The 24625-nt window shown below is 34.8% G+C and overlaps 1 protein-coding gene across 1 annotated transcript; it reads left to right on the plus strand.

The window, feature by feature from the left end:
* The first annotated feature begins 899 nt into the window (after positions 1–899).
* LOC123658087 (SPARC) lies at positions 900–22649 on the plus strand. Its single transcript, XM_045593559.1, has 9 exons — positions 900–947; positions 15563–15637; positions 15998–16159; positions 16650–16725; positions 16886–17001; positions 17470–17616; positions 18038–18240; positions 18506–18653; positions 22240–22649. Exons 2-9 carry the CDS (start codon positions 15575–15577, stop codon positions 22288–22290), a joined length of 966 nt encoding a protein of 321 aa, XP_045449515.1. The 5' UTR covers positions 900–947; positions 15563–15574; the 3' UTR covers positions 22291–22649.
* Positions 22650–24625: the final 1976 nt, after the last annotated feature.

Below are 24625 nucleotides of genomic sequence, written 5' to 3' on the forward strand. Positions count from 1 at the left end.
TACGTGTGTGTACGTGTATGCGGGTGTGCGTGCGCATGTGTGCGTGTGCGCACGGCTAGCGACTGAGGACGCGCGCCCTCTGTAATAGAGACATACTTTTTGTAAAAAGCTATGTGTTTCATTTATATACCCTATCCCATCCACTGTAACACAAAGTTCTGATATATTTTTCTATATAAAGTAAGTACATTTTCTAAAGTAGCAAAGGCTTATTTTCCATCTAAAACACTTTTTAAAGGGATACACTTCCATTTTTTAATTAATAAATAAACGCCTCACCACTCGACGGCTCTCTAGGATTTACTTCTTTGTCGATAGTCCGGCAACACACAATACACAAGCACATAATTATGTTTGCTCGCAAACTAAAAAAAATCGACTTCAATTACTTACATCGACAAGTAATACAACGTAGAGTAGGTAACGAAAAAATAGTCAACTAAATAAGCATTGTCAAACATTTCTCAAAAAGTCCTAATCAGGTTTCTATCAAATTTAAAAGAAGTCACGTGACAAGTATTAGCTTTCGATTAAAGAAAATCATCAAAATTGGCAAACCCAGTGAAAAGTTATACTGTGTAATGCAACGCAGGAAGACGAAAAAATATTCAAGTAAATACGCATAAAAGTAACTAGTTTTCAGATTTCCGTTAAATCTAAATGGAACCACATGACACGCAACACCTTTCGATTAAAAAATTCATTGAAATCGGTCAAAATTAATTTCTGATACCTACATTATAACTACAATCGAATTGAAAACCTCCTTCCTTTTTGGAAGTCGGTTAAGAAGCCCAGACAACGGCAAACTAGGGGCAATGGGGGGTGGGCCGGGAGCGCATGAGCCTCTCGACAAGCGTGTGAGACGCTGCGCCAGCGCAGTCGTCGCCGCGCGCTCCTCCGCGACAGAGGACAGCTTCGGCCTGACGCACACAAGACACACTGAGGTGAGTTCAGCATAGTTTTAATTATCAGCTTTTTATTACTAAAATATCACTCATCTTAAAAACAGGCGTACGATATTCTTATTATTGAGAAAACTAAGAAAGTATTTTATATGGATTTTAGCTAAATCGATTTATTTTTTAACTTTATTGGTCTTACTTTAATTTATGATATTTCAATTTTTTTTTTTTTCGATTAGATGTAAGATGGGACCAGTAGTTGAAGAAACAAAACTTTGTATTGTATTCTTTTAATTAGTCTCCCCACTATAAAATATATTTTTTTGAAAAATTAAAAGTTTTTGTACATCTACTAAGAATCGAGGTTAAACTTTTTTTCCTTTTCATGCCTCAGGAACAAGTTTTGGGAATAGACTTTGCAAAGGGCTGAATCCCAGACCTGTTTTCTTTATTGGATACGGTAGATTTAATTTCTAATCTTTTGTTTTACCATAGCACAAAAATACTAATACTGACTACTGAACATAAGTTAAAATCACTATTAAATATTTTAATATACACTCTGGTGGAAATATTTGTTTGACAAAATATTAAAATTTTTTCATGTCTTAGTATCACTTTTAAAAGAATACCTATGTTCAGGCTCCGTAATTATTTTTGCAGTTATGAAGACTTTTTAAGATTTTGGATTTTAGAAAATTAAATGCATATATTTTTTACTGTTTTCAAAATCGTTTCGAATTAAAGCATATCAAAAACTTCTTCATTCAAGTAGACTTCAAAGCAATTGAATCGCCATTTTACAAAGTCGTGTATTTTTATTTAGAGAATCAGAAAATATTTTAATATATTGTTACTGGCTGGTTGTTTTAAAAACTGCAACGCGATGCATTGCTCATCGAATCTCGAACAATAAAATCATACGCGTCGGCATTTTGTTGTGTCGTGCAGTATTCCGCAACAACAACAAGGATGTAGGTCGTCGCGATCAATAAAATAGGAAACACGGGCACTACCTACCGAAATAGAACTTTAACATCTTTCATATTTTACTGTTGTAAGTTGAACAAACGGTAAATTGTATTTGAACAAATATACATCAATCTTTGTAAACTCTTATTTCAATTTGTCTTATCCTGGGAGCCTTGGGTCTCGTTTGGTAGTGACAAGCTTAAACAAAGTACGGTTCACGTTTAATTTACGTCGTTTTTATTTATTCTTTAGATTATTTTATTTATCTACAATTTGACAAAAAATAAGCACTCAAATAAATATTATCAGTGTCACGTAAGACCGTCCCCACGGCACGGGTTTATAGTGTTACCCTTAGTCGAGAAACAACAAAAATTTACTAGATGAATGAATATATGAATCCTTATGTTATAGCCTGACGCCTACGGACACCTATGTTAAAAACTTACATAAAAATCAAAAATTGTATCAACTACAAACGATTTATTTACTCTCAAAGGTTATAATAGTAGAGTTGATAGAGGGAGATATTGCCTCGTAAGAGCTTATTGAAAGATATCAAAGGTATCATTATAGATACCTATAAGATTATATGTCAGTTCTTGTAAATAACATAAAGATACGTTATTTGCATCACAGAGGTCTCAACTCTTAACAAAGTTACTGATGAAGCTTTGAAACCAAACGAATGTCACGAAGCGCTTAGCTTGTCATCAATTCATTTTAATCGGGCATGTCAACAACTTTGAGCGTAGGTAATGAAGAAAATTTATTACAATAGTAGTTTTGAGTTAGTGGATTGAGTTTTTATTTATATTGTTATGTTATTATGATAATTAATTAAAGAATTTATCTTTACAAAACTAAGCTTTAAAGAATATCAAGGCAGACCATACTCGTCCCCTTAGTCACTTACAACGCTAGTTTACTTTTTTTATCAATGTTTAAACAAGAAATTTTTGACACAAAGAAAGAAAATCGCCTACTACATGTAAATCAAATCACCCCAATTCTCATTATTATACCTATATTATCGAATATACATACTTACTTATAAATATTTTAGGTTAGTAGGTACATAATATCATAATAGGTCAAACTTTGTGAATATTATCAAATGATAAATTCTATGAAGCTGATATTAACACACACTACGGCGTGAAACTTTGTGTGACACAATAGTAGTCATATTTTTTATATTTTATCTGCGGCAGCGGGGTCGCGGCTATCGCGCGGCGGACACCAGATAGCTGAGCTTCCGTCCGCGCGAATAACAGCTAAACGATATTCGCAGGATCAATGTCTTTGTGACCCAAATTACAAAATTATATAGCAAAATCACATGCATTGGAACTCTCAAAATGTAAATAACGAATGTCTCTCGACAAGTCTGACGAATGACACTCGTGGAAATTACAAATAGTCTCTATTTTTCTAAAGGCCGTTAAGAAATTTAAAAACAAATTCAGTAACGTTATTATCTTAATTCAATAGCTGAAAAATAGCTAGAACTAAAGAATAATTAAACTAACCCCAGCTAAATTCTTGAAATACGTTGTTATAAGTATTATATAATCTCCATAAAAATATCTACTTTTCTCATAAAGTTCTGTTGATACGATTTCCAATCAGTCTTTTGTGACGACTTACAGTCTGTTTCTAAAACAATGGAGCTTTTGAATGTTAAGTTAATGGTTACGGTTTGTTTCAGTGTGTTATGTAGGCACTAAAATCTATTTTAAACGGAAAGTTTCGCTCTTCCTTACCAGATTGGGTAATTAGGAAACACCGTCTCAAACAAATCTAAACTAAATAATCTAACAGGCGATTTCCAAAATATTAAATATTAATAATTTTATTTTATTTGTAAGTATTGTTCCTATTACAAAAATAACTAATTGGTATTACTTTTTTTCGACTTATTATTAGTCTGTATTACTGTGAGTTTGTTAGTACAATTTACAAATTAGTTCATATTTTCCAATGGTAGTAAGTATAACATATCCTAAAGCCTAAAGAATTTCTAAAGTATTCCTATTTTTCTTTGTTTTTCCTGCCGTTTTCTTAGGATCTACGTTTGAAACATTTATGTGACTGCATAAACACTACCAATATATATCCAACTACTGGCTTTGAAATACACAGGCCGAAGACGGGCAGCAGCGTCTTCGGTGCGACAAAGCCAGTAGGTACTGCGGTCACCAACACGCCTGCCCAGCGTGGTGACTATGGGCAAAACACATGAGTTCACATTATTTTTGGCGTGAACTTGTGGAGGCCTATATCCAGCAGTGGACTGTATAGGCTGTAATGATGATGATGATGATAAACACTAACGATAAGCGTTAAAACAATATGCATATAAATGCGCTACGTTATCCATTTTGACCCATATAAAAAGACAAAATGGGGTATTATTTTTTGGAAGTCATAAAACACTCGACGACACAGATCCGTAGATTCGGTAACGAGGTTGCCGGTCGTAGGTTATCGCCGGCGATATTAAATGTTTAAAAATATTCATGATACGCTCCACCAAATGTGATGATATAAACAAAAAGTGTCTTTATAACAACGATCAATGAATAGCTTCTAACAGAAATAATACTTTATCTAATCTTTATCAAAAAACAAAACAACATACCTAATGCATTATGTACGTATGTATATTCTTCTAAAGTGTATGTATATTCTTCTAAAGTAATTAGATCACTACCAGTTTATTTTCAATGGGCACTGGGATCAACGGGGAAACTAAAAACATGGCGCATTAATTAAGCGCTAATGTCGCCGATAAACTGTCACACATTATGGGGTGTTAAGGATTTTTTTTTATGTCACTAGGTCGGCAAACAAGCGTACGGCTCACCTGATGGTAAGCGATTACCGTAGCTTATAGAAACCTGCAACACCAGAAGCATCGCAAGCGCGTTGCCGACCCAATCCCCAATCCCCCCAGGAGTTCTGGTCACCTTACTCACCAACAGGAACACAATACTGCTTGAAAACAGTATTATTTAGCTGTGATCTTCTGTAAGGAGGTACTACCCCAGTCGGGCTGCTCCATATTTTGAGCAGGAAATTCTTGCTGTGCCCTACCTCAGTTAATTCGTAATTTAGACCAAATAATTCTAAAATTATTTGGTCTAAATTACGAATTTATTGGAGTAAAACTTCTTTGCGTATGCTTGACTTGGGGAGTAAGCTAGTGAATGCGTGACGACGAGAAGTTTTACTTAAAAAAAACGAGTGTGCTTTAGACCACACGACTGAAGTACAACTTCTGGAGTTCCTTCTAACTTATATCTCCCTCTTAGCTTCCGTTCACCTCGCCCGATCACACTTTTCGTAACGCTCTCGTCACGCATTCACCCGCTTACTCCCCAAGTCAAGCGTGCGTAAAGAAATTCTACTTCAAAAATTAAGCGCTAGAAAACAAATTTAAAAGGTTCGTTGTACTTAGTTTCAGCGAAGCAATTTTAAATTTCCGTAATTGAATGGTCACTACTGAAGGTAATAAGAGGCATATTTGGGTCAATGGAAACAAATGGGCGCGATATGATCCCAGTGTCGTTACGCCAATTACAAATATTATTTCTTTCTTCAATCTCTTTCAATAACTAGTCGTAAATAGGCAAATAGGTCGTGGACATGATAGAGAGCCTGTGACGTTAGCAGTCATTAATTAAGACAATATTGTTACTTGCTCCGTTGACTTTGACATCTAAAATACAAACGTAAGGTTGAATACACTACTTAGTATCTTTTCTATAAAAGAAAGAGAGATATAAGACATTAGTTGATTACTTAAAATTGGAATTGGAAAATTATACAATGTGTTCCTCTGAAAAAAACAAAGATTTTATTATACAATTTAGCAGGCCTTTAAGGAATCTGCCTCTTAATGTTCTGTTGCTGAGAAAATATTTTGAACATGCATTAACTTTACTTATTTATTATACGTTACATATACGAACCTTCTATGTCCTATTTTTTTCATCGCTTGCCATCATCAACAAACGATTATTTCATATCTAGGTTTATTACCAATTACTTAAAAAATCTCGAGGTTGATTTTATAGATTGGTGCCATTAGTGTCGTTGACAACATGTTCAATTTAAAGGAATATAGATTTGATCCGCAATCGCGGTGTCGTTTCGTAAATAAATCATCATCATCATGAAGCGCTGACGCAATTACAACAATGTGATTTTAATTGAAATAAACGGTAATAAATTTATTATACAGTAGAACCTCTATAAATCGAACAGCAAGGGAGGAGCCAAAAATTCGATTTAAGTTTTCGATTTATAATGAATTTTGACATAGGTGGATTTTGATTTGACATAAAGACATTGAGATTCATTCTTATATTTATTTTAGTTAAAAAATGCCATTCATTTTATTTCGTCAAATATTATATACAACCAGATAGGTTTCAAGATCATACTAATAGGTACAGATACGGTATCGCTCTGACCCTATTTTTAATGATATTTAATGTTAAAGTCAAAAGTCGTTATTAAGAAGCAAACATTAGTATGATAAAGTTGCCAGATATATACGGCTTAAAATATTTAAAAAAGCTCTTTAAAAGTAAATCCAATTCAAAAGCTTGTTGAACATAGTGTGATCAATTCCCATTTGTAGTCCATTAAATCCATGTCATACTAATTAAATAAATAAATAAATAATGCTTGTATTATAGGTAACAGTCGACTGGTATAATTACATATATGTTATTTCTCGATAAATATACTTATAAATAATACATATATAAATAAATATATATCTTACACCCGAATCATGGGAATCGAACCTACAGCCCCCGGAGCTAAATTAGGGTCACTACAGACTGCGCCAACAGGCTAGTCAAAATAATTAAGTGAGGTCAACATGAATTTCGATGACAATGTGCCGATCTGTTTTACTGTTTATCATATCTTAAACACATGTGGATGAAGTCATCACATGCCGGCGCACAGTGGGACAGAACCGTGCGTACCGTCTCAAAAATCTGTAACTTTTTTGTTGATTGAAGTAAATCGCTGAAATTTGGTATGTAGTGTCTCCAGAGTACATACAATCCAATAATGAATGTATCATTGTCAAATGTTTAATAAATAATATAAAATAAAACAAAATAAAAATATATTATTTTAATATTAAACCATGGTTTGGTTAACTTATTGAATTATAATTTTACAGTTTTATGATATTGATAAACCTATTTTATGTTATAATAACCCACTTCAAAAATATGTTTTACAAATAATGTACGAAATTATTTCGATTTAAATAGCTAAGAGGTTCTTAGCTTCCTCTAACAATTTCTTGGATATAGTGACTGATAGTTTTCTGATACTTGATATATAAGGATCTGATGTAAATAGAAGACCGTGAAATACGTCTTCGTTTGTTGCGGACCTAGAGCATTTTCTAGCATGATGCAATCTGAATTTTTTGTAATCTTTAATACGCGATTCTTGGGCATCCTCAGATAAATGACCAATGGGCAGAACAGCAAAATGTCTTATTATACTTTCCCCATGTATTAAGATTTTATGTACTGAAGAAGGCATATTATACCACATATATTTTGTTACGTACATTTGTGCGGTTGCACGAGTATATTCACCAAATTTTTCTGGATTTACAGCAATACCGGATGCCATGGTTTGCAGAATAACCTTATAGAACCTTTTAATAAGTTCCTCGTCAACCCCTGTAATTTCTGAAGCGCAGTAGTAGTTCTCAAAAAAACGCCGAGCTGTCATTACTGTTTTCACTTCCTTGTCGGGGCTTATCAACGTGCAATCCCATCCGGCTTCGAAACAAACTTCGTACAAACTTTTTCTTGTCTTCTTTACTTTTTTTACCTTCCGAAGTTCTCGCAGCCCATTTTTGAAATGAAAGGTTATATGAAATATGTAAAATTAGCTCCATGCACCTGATCCACGCGTGTAACGTAGACAAACCGTATTCGTAAGCATTTATATTATCTGGCTTTGATGCAATCTGAATAAATGGTGAAGACTATATTATGTTAAAGCACACTAAAGTACTGGTAAATGACAACGTAAATCAATAACTTTTATACTGAAATTTCGTGTGAAAAAATATTACTATCTAGTGTCATTATCAAGTTCCTAACCACTATCTATGAAGGTGGTTAGTAGTACGTAAGTACTGATAATGTACACTAACAACTATAACTAGATACCACTTGCTCCCTTTTCCTTCACCGTGATAGAGAAATACATAAACCATATGAGAAACGTGTAATTCACACAGTGATAACAAACATTAACCACATCTGACCCCACGATAAAAAAAAATATACTACATACTAATACATTACCCAAAACTCCCACTTTACCTAAAGATTGAGTAAATAGATAATATTTTTTAAGAAAAAAAGGTCAAAAGTGATCTAAATATCCAAAAATCTCATTAATCAGAACTAAAATAATTTTTGGAATATTTTGTATTTTCTCCCCATTAGCCATTTTTCGTTTCATTTCAAGGGGGGCAGATTCGGGCACTCAATTTTTTTTGCCCTGACTTTTAAATTAGCTGCTCTATACGATGCTATAAAAATTACGACATGGGCAGACACCGCTAACTGTCAAAAGTCTATGCAAAGTTTCTAATAAGGATAGAATATTAGGTCCTGAAAGAAAAATTCTTTACCTCCCCAGGTTTCACATAATGGTTCACTTAAATTATTTTTAAATAGAGTACTTCATCACCATTCTAACCATATATCACACTTACAAATTTGCTGGTAAAGTAATGCAAATATGACCATGTAAACTGGTGAAATTTTGTTCTACATAATTGACATAATTTTGAGCGTCAACTTGCAAGCCTTATTCTAATACAAAAAATGAGAAATAGTGTATTTCAACTGCTATATAATATGCATTGAACATTCAGCTAGACATATGCATTAACGAAATATTAAATATAGAACATTACGAAAAGCTATTTTTGAGACGGTACGCACGGTTCTGTCCCACTGTGCGGCGTTATTCGCAGGAAATGTTTAACTATGAACTTTTGTCGCTATCGAGCTCTCGGTTAGGGTTGCCAACTTTTTTTGACAAAAAAAACGTATAACATGGTTTGGATAGGAAAAAATAAAGTATTTGGAAGAAAAAAAAAGTATTTTTCAAATTTTATGTTTTTATTGCTTTAAAAACGTATTTTTGTGTGCCTTTAGCACATACTAACAATTTTTTGTTATGTTTAAATGTTTCAAACTTATTTAACAATCAATATTTAAATTTATATAAATAAAAATTCGTTTCTAATTAAATTTATTGACGCTATATTTCTCTCTTCTCGCTACTTTAGATTCATTACTAAAAAAACCCTTTCAGTGAAAGCTTAAGTAGTGGGAACAGAAAGTAAGTAAGAAAAATTTTTTTATATTTGGTAAGCTATCAGGTGCATTTTTAAGTATATATTGCCATTTTTCAACTGTACTTTTCACTGAAAATTCTTTATCATCATTAGCGATATTTATTTGGATCTCTTTAAGTCTTATACATTCGGATTATATATCCTGCATCTTAATATTTAATCCGTCTTGTAATTTAGTTTTTATAATTATCATTTCAAAATCAGTACCTCAGAGGTAATGTGTGTCAAGTCACAATTGGCGAACTTTACAGGAGAGGCAGATTATGAAAAATTTATATGAATTTTACATTTTATTTTTAAATGTTTTTAGGAAACATTGATTATTATCATGGTTTTTATGCTTAAAGGAGTACTTTTTAATATCATAGTGTTAAAAATATTTTAGCATGTACCTAACGTTCATAGAAGGACTTAACGCGTTGTTCTCCGAAAATATATTACTTACCTATATTAATAAAATTACTGTTTTAAGTCCATTATCTATTAAGAATTATACTTTCAGCCGTGGTTTTGTCTACATTATTTCATTTTATGACGAAATTCAAAATTATATATTTGTACTGCAAACTATTTCCATACAACTATATAATTTTATATGAAAAGTTTAGCATTTAAGCTTTAAAAGGGAATAGACAGACAGATAACTTATGTATGTATTTTATTATTTAGTAAGGATTTTAATATAATAGACTAATCCAACAACAGTGAACATTATGATAAGTGAAAATGAAACAAAATTGTTATAGCTTGATGTTTATTTATTAATTTCAAAACTGTATACATTCACTTTCCTTCTTAAACTATTTTTTTTTCAATCGTCTTCTTCGGGGAATTCCGGTATTTATGCTCCATGCTGCAATATTTTATAGTAATCGTGAAAAATTGTTGGGACCCATTGTAGAGAAGTCATCAAATCTTTATATTTTTTAACCGACTTCCAAAAAAGGAGGAGGTTCTCAATTCGACTGTATTTTTTTTTATGTATGTTACATCAGAACTTTTGACTGGGTGGAGCGATTTCGACAAATTTTCTTTTAATCGAAAGGTGGTGTGTGCCAATTGGTCCCATTTAAATTTATTTGAGATCTAACAAAAGTAGTTACTTTTCGAGTTATATCTAATAATGCGTTTTTACTTGACGCTTTTTTCGTCGACCTACGTTGTATTAAACATAACTTTCTACTGGATGTACCGATTTTGATAATTCTTTTTTTGTTGGAAAGGATATATCCCAAGTTTAGTACCATGATAAGGAAACCAGGATCTGATGATAGGATCCCAGAGAAATTGATGGAAATTCTTGAAAATCTGGAATAAATTTTTACTGGGTGTGCCGATTTTGATAATTCTTTTTTTGTTGGAAAGAAGATATCCCTAGTTTAGTACCATGATAAGGAAACCAGGATCTGATGATGAGATCCCAGAGAAATCGAGGGAACTTCTTGAAAATCCGCAATAACTTTTTACTGGGTGTACCGATTTTAATAATTTTTAATTTAATCGAAAGCTGATGTTTGTCATGTGGTCACATATAAATTTTATTGAGATCTGATAACTACTTTTTGAGTAATCTTTGATAACGCGCAGTTACTTGACAATTTTTTCGTCGATCTACGTTGTACTACTCGTCGATGTAATTGAAGTTGGTTTTTTTTTTCGTTTGCGAGCAAACACAATTATTAGAATTTACAGGTTTTCTACCTGACCTTATGGGTTGTACATCTTCAGGCCATGGTCTTGGTAAACGTTTTGTACCTCTTCTTAAGTCTGTGCTCTGATATTCAATATCATTAAAACTCGTTTTATAAAATATGATATCTGGCGCTGATGCTCTTACTTGCATCCAAACCATTTCGGAAATTAGCACTTGTTGGCTATTGGCACCTTTTTTTCTTATTACAAGAGGAGCTTCAGGTCTCGAATACAATGACTTAAAGTTTTTGAATTCATTGGTTTCCATGGTTATGACTTCCATGGGATTGTTGGGTGAATTACAACTCCGCACAAATTGCATCCAATCCCAAGGCATCCATCCCAAATTGATTTGGAAACTGTCCAGTCTTTCGATTACAGAGTGTTGTACATCAACCTATGACCGTATGACCTTTTAAGAGGTACTTGTGATTTGTCACTTTTATAGGTAATTTTTTCAAAAGCTTAATATAAAAAGAAGCCAAAATGAAATTTCTGTTTTGTCCAGCACACTTGTCAGACCAAACTGTCAACTCCTCTACATTTGTGTCTACTAGTTCAGATAAGGCCCATTTATTCTTTTTTAAGAGCAACATCGACAAAGCTTTGGGAAATGCAAAGAGTATTGAGAAAAAAGGTTTTACATACATATACATCAGTCAGTCAGTCAGTCAGCTCAGCCTATTGCAGTCCACTGCTGGACATAGGCCTTACCAAGTTCGCGCCACATATCCCGGTCTTCCGCAATCCTTATCGAGCCTACACCGGCAATCTTACGTAGATCGTCGGTCCAACGGGCCGGAGGACGTCCCACACTGCGTTTGGCAAGACGCGGTCTCCACGCCAGGACTCGTCTACTCCAACGGCCATCGGTGCTGCGACACAGATGACCAGCCCACTGCCACTTCAACTTGCTAATTCTGTGGGCTATGTCGGTTACTTTCGTTCTCTCGCGGATAGTCGAATTTCTAATCCTGTCTTTGAGAGAGACCCCAAGCATAGCCCGTTCCATTGCACGTTGAGCGACTTTAAACTTGTGGACCAGTCCCTTCGTCAGTGTCCACGTCTCGGCTCCGTATGTCGTTAACACAGGCAGGACGCATTGCTCGAAAACTTTTGTCTTCAAGCATTGCGGAATCTTCGAAGCGAAGACTCGACGGAGCCTGCCAAACGCCGCCCAGCCCAACCGAACCCTCCTATCGGCCTCCTTCTCGAAGTTGTTGCGGCCTAGTTGGATAGTATGGCCTAGGTAAATCCTGAACAACCTCGAGAAGGGTACCATCGATCGATACCGGTATCGGTATGACTCGGTTGTTAAACATAACTTTCGTCTTATCCAAGTTCATACAGAGACCGACACGTCGGGAGGACTCGTTTAGGCCGGCCAGCATTTGGCCTAACTCATCCAACGTCTCCGCAAAGATGATAATATCGTCGGCGAAACGATACATATACATCTTTATTATTTATTTTAAAACTGTACTTTAAGGACACCCCACTTTTGTTCAGTCTAGAGTCATTACGCGATCTCCGCCTTTCAATATCAGCTTTCGTGACACGGTTTGCCACAAATGTACGTATATATATATGTATAAATTATATATGTAAAAATTTATTTTATTATAAAAGGTTGTAATTTTTAAGGTATTTATCCTTGTTATTATTTTTATTTTCTTAGGACTAATGCATTAAAAATTCAAGTGCCATAAAATACTTGGAGGTAAAATGTGTTATGTGGGACTTAACTTAAAATTGTACCATTGAGTAAAAATTTCACAATTCCAAAGTGTTATGTGGGACATAAATTAGTTTACCCTGTGTTAGTTTGTCACTTAACATAATTTATTTCTGAGTATTTTTTTATTTATGGAAGTTAGGACTTGACGCAATTTACCACTAAATCCGTCTGAACAAATTTGACATAAATCATTGAAAAAGCAAAATTCATAAAAAATGGACTTGACACAGTTTACCTCTGAGGTACAGAAATGTTCAAATTTAACCGCATTTTTAAGGACACGTTAGGAAGTATTGAAAGCCAGTTATCTTCGCTAAGGTCAAACCATTTTTCCAACCATTGAATCCTTAACTACATATAAACAAAGCCAACGGTCAATTTTTCTACAATATCGTTGATAGTGAGTAGTGACATCTTTGACAAATGTCAGATTGTCACCTGTCCTGTCACATTCAAAAACACCACATCTGACATCTAACATTTCGTTCAGTAATTTTAAATCCTTTCCATCATCCTTTTTACCTTATGTGTACCGTTAAATAGTTAAGTACCCATAATGAGTATTTTGTTTCACGCATCACAGTAAAGATTGAAAATAAAGTATTTTAATATACTTTATTTGTATGCAAAAGTATAAAGTATATTTACCAAAAATAAAGTAGAATACTTTATTATAAAGTATGGTTGGCAACCCTACTCTCGGTACTTCTCGAACCTCGGTGAATTAGCTTGAATGTTACCTACATTATATAGGTGTATATAGGTGTCTATTTAAGTTACTTGCACGTGCACTTACTGAACGTGCTTTTACACAATTTGGTGTAAAGGTGTAGAGTTACTAACAAAGAACGTTTTGTACATATTTTGTAGTAATAAGCCAATTTTACTTACAATTAATATAAATGAAGTTTAGGATTAAAGGTTTTCAGATTGGCCTATCTCTTGCTTAGTAGATAGCGTGGGTAGCGTCAGGCAATAAATGTAATAAAATTTAACTAGCAATACCCGTGCGAATAATTCACACTAATAATTGTGTTTGCTCGCAAACGAAAAAAAACTGACTTCAATTACATCGAAGTGTTATACAACGTAGATCGACGAAAAAATAGTCAAGTAACTACGCGTTATCAAAGATTACTCTAAAAGCAATTATCAGATCTCGATAAAATTTATATGTGACCACATGATAAACATCAGCTTTCGATTAAATTAAAAATTATCAAAATCGGTACACCCAGTAAAAAGTTATTGCGGATTTTCGAGAGTTTCCCTCGATTTCTCTGGGATCCCATCTTCAGATCCTGGTTTCCTTATCACGGTACCAAACTAGGGATATCCCCTTTCCAACAAAAAAAGAATTATCAAAATCGGTACATCCAGTAGAAAGTTATGCGGTATAATACAACGTAGGTCGACGAAAAAAGCAAGTAAAAACGCATTATTAAATATAACTCGAAAAGTAGTTGTTAGGTCTCAAATAAATTTAAATGGGACCAATTGGCAATTTGGCACACACCACCTTTCGATTAAAAAAAAATTTGTCGAAATCGGTCCACCCGGTCAAAAGTTCTGATGTAACATACATAAAAAAAATACAGTCGAATTGAGAACCTCCTCCTTTTTTGGAAGTCGGTTAAAAAAGTAAAAAATGTACTGACCGTCAATCGTATTGACGTTGTTTTTAAAATTAAAGCCGTCATAATTATATAAAATTTTAATAATTAATTAATTTACAAAAACAAAAGCAATAATAATTTTCTTAGTTGTTAGCAATTATCTATAAAATGATATATAATATTGGTCGAGGTTTTTTCTAAAAAGGGAGACAAACATCCTAACCTTAGCGTATTAATACGATATATGAGAATAATATTTTTATAAATTGAAGTATTTCGATACGGAATATGAGAAATGAAATCGATGCGGCGTCCAAACGCAGGTACTCTTTACATTCCTACTTCATTGACAAGGCAATGCTCGTCGCGTTTCTGACTCAGCGTTCCGTGTTCCGCGAGTCAGCGGGTGCGATGCACTCTCGCCGGACGCCCGCGCAAGTCGAACTTGCGATGATAAATTAATATGGGGTGTCAGCTTTCAGCCCAAACTTACAAATAGCTACGTGCAGAAATTGGCTATAGATCATTTTCGTTTTAAATTTATTCAAATTTAGCTATTGAATTAAAAATATGCCTAGAATATACATCGACAAGTTAAGTACCTACCTATGTGTTGTAATAAGTACACAACGATGATTAGGGTATGATGGGGCTGACATGTCTGTGTAGACAAAAGTCCCTAAAAAAAGAAAAGAATTTAAAAAATAATTCAAACGTTAAACATAAGTAATTAATTTTTATTAATCGCTAGTGCGAATTTAACTTTAAAGTATCTTATTATATATTTTAAAGTAAATTTTGGTTAGTTTGATATAAATAAAAAGACTAGTTCTTATAGATCCCTAGTAGGTATATAGTGTAATAATTTGTTTCTCTGCTTGCACTACGATGTCACGCTCGCAGACGATAAATGTAGGGGAATAGGCATATTAGATATTAAACAAATGTAGACTTGTACAGTTGTAGACTGTTGAGTTTACTGTTCAAGCTCATTGGCCCGCTGTGCGATAGAACTGACCGCGCGTGCGGAGGCGTGTGGCTAAGAATGAACCTTTATTCTCAATGATTTTATTGACAAATAACCATCATTTTTTTTTTTAAATAGACGTATTCGTGTTTTACGTATGTTCTTTACAGTGATAATTTAACGATTACTTTATTTTATTAGCTTCCTACTGCATTATTAACTATGTTTTTTACTTTTTTTCAGATAGAAATCAAAATGAGAAGTTTATTGTTGGTGGCCTTACTGGTCGTGGCGATATGCTCCACGGAAGCAGTCGTGGTAAATAATAAAATAGGTTTAAAAGAAATGTAAATGCATGAAGATTTTTAAGACACATTTTATGAAGTTTACTGCCATTTATCAAAAGATCTAAAATAAATAGTATTCGTAATTCTTAAGAGCTATTGGATTATTCAACTGCAACACATAATCGTCTAATTTAGATTAAGTAATGCCGATTTCAAATAGTAGGTATTGTGTACCTGTAGTGAGTAAGGTGACCGGAGCTCCTGGGAAAGATTCGGGTTGGGTCGGCAACGTGCTTGCGATAGTTCTGGTGTTGCAGGCGACTATGAGCTACGGTAATCTTACCATTAGCTCAGTTGGTCAGGTGAGCTGTAAGTTTTTTTTGCATTGTAGAAACGTCGCAAGCACCGGAGGCTGCGCACGACAACTACCACAGAGCCGGCCATGTTGGCGGCGGCGCGCCTGTTCCCCCCGGCGGCCGGTGTGGTGCGAGCTGATGAGAGCGAGCACCTCGAGCTCGGGCGGGCGGAGAGCCTCGACGAGAAGAAGTTCCAGGTGCGTTTGAATCATCATTACCATCACCATTATTATTGAAGTTATACTTTTTTTGGCGCGTAAAAAATAATTGTGTTTGCAGGCAAACGAAAGAAAAACCGACTTCAATTATATCGACAAGTAATACAACGTAGGTAGACGAAAAAATAGTCAAGTAAATACGCATTATTAAAGATTACTCCAAAAGTGGTAATCAAATCTCGGTGAAATTTAAATGTGACCACATGATAAACATCGACTTTTGATTAAATTAAAAATTATCGAAATCGGTACACCCAGTAAAAAGTTGTGCGGATTTTCGAGTTTCCATCGATTTCTCTGGGATTCTATCATCCGATCCTGGTTTCCTTATCATGGTACTACACCAGTGATATTTCCTTTCTAACAAAAAAAGAATTATCCAAATCGGTTTATAAACGATGAACTTATCCCCGAACATACATAAATATATCTGTGATTTTAATAGGTTTTTAAATATCCATTTCCGCAGGAGGCTGAACGAGCCCGTGTTAATGAAATGATGAATGAGGTCGGCGATGAACATGAAAATGAAGTTTTTATGGATGGTAAAATCATTATAACATTTTTTCGTTTACATATATTTTATTTTTAATTAGAAATAGAACCGCTATTAGTATTTGCTTCCTTGAGTTACATATTAAACTCGCTTAAACCGAATAAATTGGCCATAGAACAAAGTGGTTTACACTAGTGTTCTCTCCCCAGACCCCTGCCTGAAGGTGCACTGCAGCGCTGGCCGCGTGTGTGAGATCGACGAGCACGGTGACGCCGTCTGTAACTGCATCAAGGAGTGTCCGTACGAGACCGACTCCCGCCGGAAGGTTAGAAATTCCCAAACCAGTCAAGCGAAATGTAATGTCTGTGTGTAATGTCTACATTATTTAACTCAAAACATAATATGTATATCATCAAAAACCTTCAGATTTACGATTATAGTACCTAATTACAAAGATGGATAAGAAGGTTTCATTAAGGTAGGACACAGCAGAAAATATTCTTCTCAAAATCTGGAGCAGCCCCTCTGAGAAAGTAATACCTCAACCTTACAGAAGATCGCAGCTAAATAAAAGTGCTTTCAAATGGTGTTGTGTTTCTGCAGTGGGCAAGGTGGTCAGAGTGTCACAAGCTCCTATAGGCTACAGTAACTGCTTACTATCATATGGGCCGTACGCTTGTTTACCGACCTAGTCTTAAAAAATATACAGATGTAGTGCCTACCTACTAAAGAAAATGAATTACGGGGTTTAAAGTTGAAAATTTGAGCATAATATTGTTTGTTTGCATGGCAGGTGTGCACGCACCAAAACGAGACGTGGCCGTCCGACTGTGAGGTGTACCGCCAGCGTTGCCTGTGCCTCGACAACTCGGAGCTGTGCCGCGGCCCGCAGTACAACCACGTGCAGATCGAGTACTACGGCGCCTGCCGAGAGATGCCGGTAACTATAACTTATTAACAGGAGTAATCTCCTAGTATATATTTAAGGTAGGGCACGGCAGGATATATCCTGCTGAAATCTAGAGTAGCCCGACTGGGGAGTACCTCAAATTTACAGAAGATCACAGCTAAATAATAAATGATCTCAAGATGTGTTGTGTTTCTGCGGTAAATGAAGTGACCAGAGCTCCCGGGGGGACTGATGATAGGGTGCGATGCTTCTAATGTTTCAGGCGTCTATAAGCTGTAGTAATTGCTTACTACCAGGTGAACCGTACGCTTAATTGTTGATCTAATTGTATTTAAAAAAAACATCACTTTGTGGACTTCAGAACACCCAGGTTTGTGTATGTACTGCAGAACACCCATGAGTGTGTGAGCGTGTTTATATTGGACTGTTGTATACATATGTATGTATGTAGGAATGTTCCGAGAATGAGATGTCTGACTTCCCGCGACGCATGCGCGACTGGCTCTTCAACATTATGCGTGACATGGCGGAGCGTCGCGAGCTCTCACCTCACTACCTTGTCATGGAGCGCGAGGCGGAGTCCAACCTCACGCGTCGCTGGACCAACGCCGCCATCTGGAAGTGGTGCGATCTTGATGCTCACGACAACGACAGGTACGCTGCATCTACTCAACACCGCGTTAACAACCCTTGTTCCAATCGATGGTGGCAATCGTAATTTTTTGTTTTCGTTTCACAAATATCATTGAAGCAAAGATCATTGTCCTTCAGCTAATACATTTATGAAAGCTATTGCTATCGAAGGAAACTGCTTCGACTTTAGTTTAAAATAGTCATTTACCCACCATAATTGACGGTAGCCATCGAAAGCCCTCCAGGTGCGGTAGTATCTGTTAGCTGTACTAACGTTGACTTGCAGATTCGTGTCTCGACACGAGCTGTTCCCGATCCGCGCACCTCTGATGTCTCTGGAGCACTGCATCGCGCCCTTCCTGGACCGCTGCGACGAGGACGATGACCACCGCATCACGCTCGCCGAGTGGGGCAAGTGCCTACAGCTCGATGAGGTAAATTAAACCCAATTAAACTTAATTGTTTTGAAGGCAAACAATAATAATTTGTAATGTAACTAATTTTTAATGGCTGTCGTACAAGGCGACTAAGGGATGAGAAAGTTTCCCTACTAGCTTAGAAGTGATGACGATAATAATAGTGGGATAACCATTGAAATGCTGGTTCTCAAATGAATCGGTGATTGTTAAAACCCCACAAGTAGCTGCAGTAGTGTAACAAGTAAACGATCAGTAATAAAACTAAAAATCGGAATAACAAAAGCATGGGCACTTTAAGCCTGTGGACATAACTTTATTTAAAAAAAAAAAAAAAAACCCCACAAGTAACACTTTTTTTGAAATTAATTTTTTTGCATTTTTGTATCCCTTGTCTATGGTCAAATTTAGAATGAGTATTTTAACAACACAACTTCAGTCAAATCAGTACAAAAAAACGATCGTCAAAATGCCGTTGATTGTTAAAACAACATAACTTTTTCAAATATGTTGTTTTGACACTCAAGTTGGCAACACCGTCACTTCGCGCGCACAAATTAAAAAAAGTAGATAGGATCTATTCATTGAGGCAAATCATGAAAATTATTATTAGTAGCTCTCCATCAAAATTTCTTGTCCATCTTGTACAACCAAGTGACATAATCAACTTTAAAATATGGTGGAAGACATGGTTTAAAAAATCTTGTTTGTCAGAATGTTCATATGGGAGAAATGTGCCCAAAACTCAAAAGATAAATTTTTGATCTCAAAGTATTCTCATTTCATCCACACAGCAGATAATCCTGGAAATATTAAAGCATTGGAATATATTGACAATACAATGAATGCTTTAAACTTCCATTTGAGAATGTCCAAAAAAAGTTGTTTGCCTGAACATCTCACCCTTCCCATCAACCTTGCTTATTCAACAAAAAAGCCAATAAACTTTAAAAAAATTGGGGATGTAAGAAAATTAATACCCTATGTTCCTATAAAGTACAAAGAATTTTATGAAGATCTTCTACAATGGCCCACTACTAATTTAGAATGTACTAATGACATGGAAAGTGATTGCGAGTAACTGTTAGTGTGTTTATGTGCAAAATTTAAAGGTATTTCAATAAAATTAATAAGTAATCTGCTGTGTTTCATTAACTTTTCTTTCAGTTGTGTGTTAAAACAAAACATGTAACACGTTGATTGTAAAAACAACACAAGTGAAAATTTTTTTTTTTAAATTAGTATACTAAACAAATTTAAAAATTAAAAAAAAGTAAGCTGTGGCTAGGTATATAAAAGAACTATAACATATAGCAATTATAAATATTTATATACAGTATATTATATTTAAATAAATAGATTTTAGTCTCTCCTGAAAAATTTACTCAAAGTTACTTGTGGGGTTTTAACAATTGCTAAATCAAATGCATATAGGTACCGAAGATGCAGAAAATCCTATCAGATCACGTCAATTATTTTTATGCCTGATTGTAGACCACAAATACATTACAAAGAAACCTTAAAATAATATAAATAAATAAATATTTAAATATGATGTTAAAAGGAGCGTATTGTCTGTGGTCTCGAATGCTATCGGCTCTGATTGCATAAGCCGTAATATGATCATTCCCATCCTTAATATTATTACTCCTATCTTAGTACATATCTTAAACTACTCCATTACATGTAGTAAATTTCCTGACGCTTGGAAAGATGCCCAGATTATTCCGTTACCAAAAAAAGCTAGTGCAGTTAACTTGACTGACTTCCGACCGATTTCCACTCTCCTTTCCTTTCCAAAAACCTCGAGAAGTGGGTTTTCCATCACTTAAACCTTTTCCTTAACCAAAACTTGCTTCTCAGTCCACTCCAATCTGGCTTCCGTAGTGGTCATAGTACGGTATCTGCTCTTGTCAAAGTAACTGACGACATTCGTTTGGCTATGGATAGTAAACAACTCACTGTTCTGACTCTTTTAGATTTTAGTAACGCATTCAGTTGTGTTGATCACGATATTCTGCTGAGTCTGTTGCGTACTTTTAATATATCTCCATCGGTGAAGAACTGGTTTCTGAGTTACCTCAAAGAACGACGACAACGTGTATACCTTGACGAGACTTTCTCTTCGTGGCTTGTCGTGCAAGCTGGGGTACCTCAAGGCGGCGTCTTGTCTCCTTTACTCTTTTCAATCTTCATAAATTCAATTATCCAATCTATTTCTTCTCTCTACCATATGTATGCAGACGATGTCCAGATTTATTATTTTCGAGTGCAATTGATGCAATCAACTTGGATCTTGCAAACATTCTGAAATGGAGCAAGCAGTACGGACTGAATGTTAACCCTGATAAATCTCAGGTCATAATATAAAAGTATGACTTTACCTGCCATCATGTACAATGGTGTTAGACTGCCCTACTGTAGCACAGTTAATGACCTAGGTATGCATTTAGACGACACGTTATCTTGGTCGGTACAAATTAAGGAAGTTAGCCGGAAAACGTTTACTGCACTGAGCTCTTTACGCCGCCTCAGAACTGTTCTACCAAACCCTACCAAAACTATTTTGGCAAACTCTCTTCTCCTGTCTGTTCTAGATTACGCAGATGCAAGCTATCCTAATTTGACCGAGGACCAACTGAATAAGCTTGAGCGACTACAAAATCTTGCTATCCGGTTCATATTTTGCCTCCGCAAATTGGACCATGTTTCCCAATTTCGCTTAAAGCTCAAGTGGCTTTCTATACGCTCTCGCCGGAACCTGCATATTCTTTCTCTACTGTACTGTGTGTTATTTGATCCTAAGGCTCCATCTTACTTAAAAGAAAATTTTGAATATCTAAGGGATGCTTCGGTATCAAGGACATTGCGAAGTCATGTACTGAAGATGCCGATGCACAAAAGTAAATTTTTCAATTAGTCCTTTACTGTTAAAGCTATAAGTTTATGGAATAGTCTGCCGTTTTAAATAAAAGAGACTGAGTCACTACAGGCATTTAAGAAGTATGTAAAAAGTCACTATCTTAAACTGGAGACGATATAAAACGAGTTTTGTTCTAATATGTTTTTCACTCAGAGTTAAAGATAATATGTATATTATTAATTTTGTCAATTGTAATAATAATGATTATTTTTTTATTTATTTATTAGTTTATAATAAGGTTATATTATGATGTATATATGTATGTATGTATTTATGTGTGTATGTATGTATACATTTATATGTGTATTCTGTATAAGTATTAGTGTGTTTGTATTAGCATGTAAGTTTATCATTATAACTGAACCACCTACCCTGTCTCGAGATTCTATTAAATTTATTCTTCTTTTAATTGGATTGTCTGGAAGAAATGGCCAAATAGCCATAAGTCCGCCCATTGTACTTCACAGTCTGTAAAAGTTTTTTTTTTAATGTGTTTATTGTTTAAAATGTAGTTATGGTTTACAATAAAGTATAAATAAAATTAATAAATAAATGATAAATAAATAATCCAGATAAACCAAGACAATTTGTAGTACTTACCCTAATTAGTAGTACCTACCATAGTTGGTTAGTCATAGTCGTTATTCTGAGCTTGCACTTACGAGTTATATTTTTCCGCAGTACGAGCTAGAGGACCGCTGCGACGAGTTAACGGAAGACGCGTCAAAGTGACGTCACCGCCAACACGTCGACCTCGTGTGGACATTTAGCTCTTAAATTGTTATATTAAGTACTTACCTTAGAGTCACGCTGTACTTTCTGATTAAATAAAATTTACTATCTCTGACGTGTCTTAACAATTTTCGATGATGTATTTAAGTCTACCCACATTCGAACGTCTTTATCTTTAACAAGTAAGAAAATGATAGTTTTTCACTGCCCTTGACACGAGGAGACCACTTTATATAATGCTTAATAGACGCAACGTTAGTAATTTAGGAAATATCTATTGACATTATAACTAAAAGCTACCGTACTGTGATTATAACCAAAAAGTTAATGATAAAATAAATATTAGTAACTCTCTTAAATTAGCGTTTCATTTACAATTACTTGATTGAAAGTTTTTCTAACACTTTCAATAAACAACATAAAAAATAGACTGTTGATACCTTGACTTGACTGTATTTTTGTTTTCAATCGCAAATGGATATTGATATATTTTTTCTTAATCATTAGAGTTGTCTCAAGCTCTAATGTTGTAAATTAAAATGCTTCTAGGTGATTTCCACCCTTTGTCACACCACATGTAATCCGCATTTAGCCACAATCGGCGATCTTGCGCAAATCGAGCAAAATTTCACCCCTGAATATCTATATTAATAAAAATGAATGTTGCTAAGCGCATAACTCGAGATTGGCTCGACCAATTCGGTTTTTTTTTTTGTATGTTCCTTAAGGCCCATGGCAGGTTTTAATATTTAAAAAAAAAATACTATTAAATTTTGACAGAACAAAGTCTGTCCGAGCAGCTAGTTTAAAATAAAGGTATATCTACCACTACCATTTACATAAATAAAAATGAATAGTCAAGTCTGGGTACGCGCATGTAAGATTCGAACGATTGTAACAAGTTGGATAATTATTATTTATATGTTACTAGCTGACCCCGCAAACGTTGTTTTGCCATATATGTTAGTAACTTCCTATCCCCGTTATAACTTAGGAGGATGAAAAATAGATATTGGCCGATGCTCAGACCTACCCGATATGCCCACAAAATTTTATTAAAATCAGTCGAGCCGTTTCAGAGGAGTTAAATTTTTAACACCATGACACGAGAATTTTATATATTAGATTTATTGTCAAGTTTGTGTAAAAGAAATTAAAAAAAAAGGTTTATTCGTAAAGAAAAATATGGCTGTACGTAATTCGCCGGTTAAGACATTAAAACTTAGAAAGAATTTCATAAATATTATTGTGCCATCAGACATAATTAGGGCCCGTTCATTTTTCTTGCATTACCATATAATATTTCGTTGCTTTTTGACTCTCGAATCGGTTCAAGAAGATAACATAAGCCACGTTATATCGTTTTTGTACCAATTCCGCCTTTGATAACCTTAAAGTATAAAAATAGTAGTAGATAGTCAAAATGAAATTAATATGTTTTTAGATTTATATGTTACTTAAATATGTACAATAATTTGTATAATAATTATGTATAATATTGGTAGGGTCATTTCGCCTGTTCGAGTCCATCGCTCAATTCGCGTCCATTTTACGGATCTCCCTTTAAAAACTCTCGAAATTAAGTATACTAAGACACCAAAAAATTATATGGTGTCATGGGACACCAGGTAGGAACGAACTTCCTTCGGATAGTATAGAAGCAACACAATTTGAATTATATATTTTTCTTACGGTTTTAGTATCACATTTTTTTCAATTCAGTCGCTCAGCCAAATGTCGTTCCAATAAGAATAAGTCGAAGTCATTACCGGCAATACCTCAATGAATAAGAGGCACGCACGCATAGACAAAAGTCCCTTGCATCCAAGCAATCCTGGGTAGAATAATTGTGTTTGCAGACAAACGAAAAAAAAAACCGACTTCAATTACATCGACAAGTAATACAACGTAGATCGACGAAAAAATTGTCAAGTAACTACGCGTTATCAAAGATTACTCAAAAAGTAGTTATCAGATCTCAAAAAAATTTAAATGTGACCACATGATGAACATCAGCTTTTCATTAAATTAAAAATTATCAAAATCGGTACACCCAGTAAAAAGTTATTGCGAATTTTCGAGAGTTTCCCTCGATTTCTCTGAGATCCCATCATCAGAGAATTATCAAAATTGGTACATCCAGTAGAAAGTTATGCGGTATAATACAACGTAGGTCGACGAAAAAAGCGTCAAGTAAAAACGCATTATTAGTTATAACTCGAAAAGTAGTTGTTAGATCTCAAATAAATTTAAATGGGACCAATTGGCACACACCACCTTTCGATTAAAAAAACATTTGTCGAAATCGGTCCACACGGTCAAAAGTTCTGATGTA

This window comes from Melitaea cinxia, chromosome 11 (assembly GCF_905220565.1).
Source record: "Melitaea cinxia chromosome 11, ilMelCinx1.1, whole genome shotgun sequence".
Taxonomy (NCBI): domain Eukaryota; kingdom Metazoa; phylum Arthropoda; class Insecta; order Lepidoptera; family Nymphalidae; genus Melitaea; species Melitaea cinxia.

What these genes read in the sequence shown, in the direction of transcription:
- LOC123658087 (XM_045593559.1), top strand. Translation starts at nt 15,575, where the DNA reads ATGAGAAGTTTATTGTTGGTGGCCTTACTGGTCGTGGCGATATGCTCC. An exon ending in GCGCCTGCCGAGAGATGCCG is followed by an intron (nt 17,617 to 18,037) that starts GTAACTATAACT and finishes GTATGTATGTAG; the next exon opens with GAATGTTCCGAGAATGAGAT. An exon ending in AGTGCCTACAGCTCGATGAG is followed by an intron (nt 18,654 to 22,239) that starts GTAAATTAAACC and finishes ATTTTTCCGCAG; the next exon opens with TACGAGCTAGAGGACCGCTG.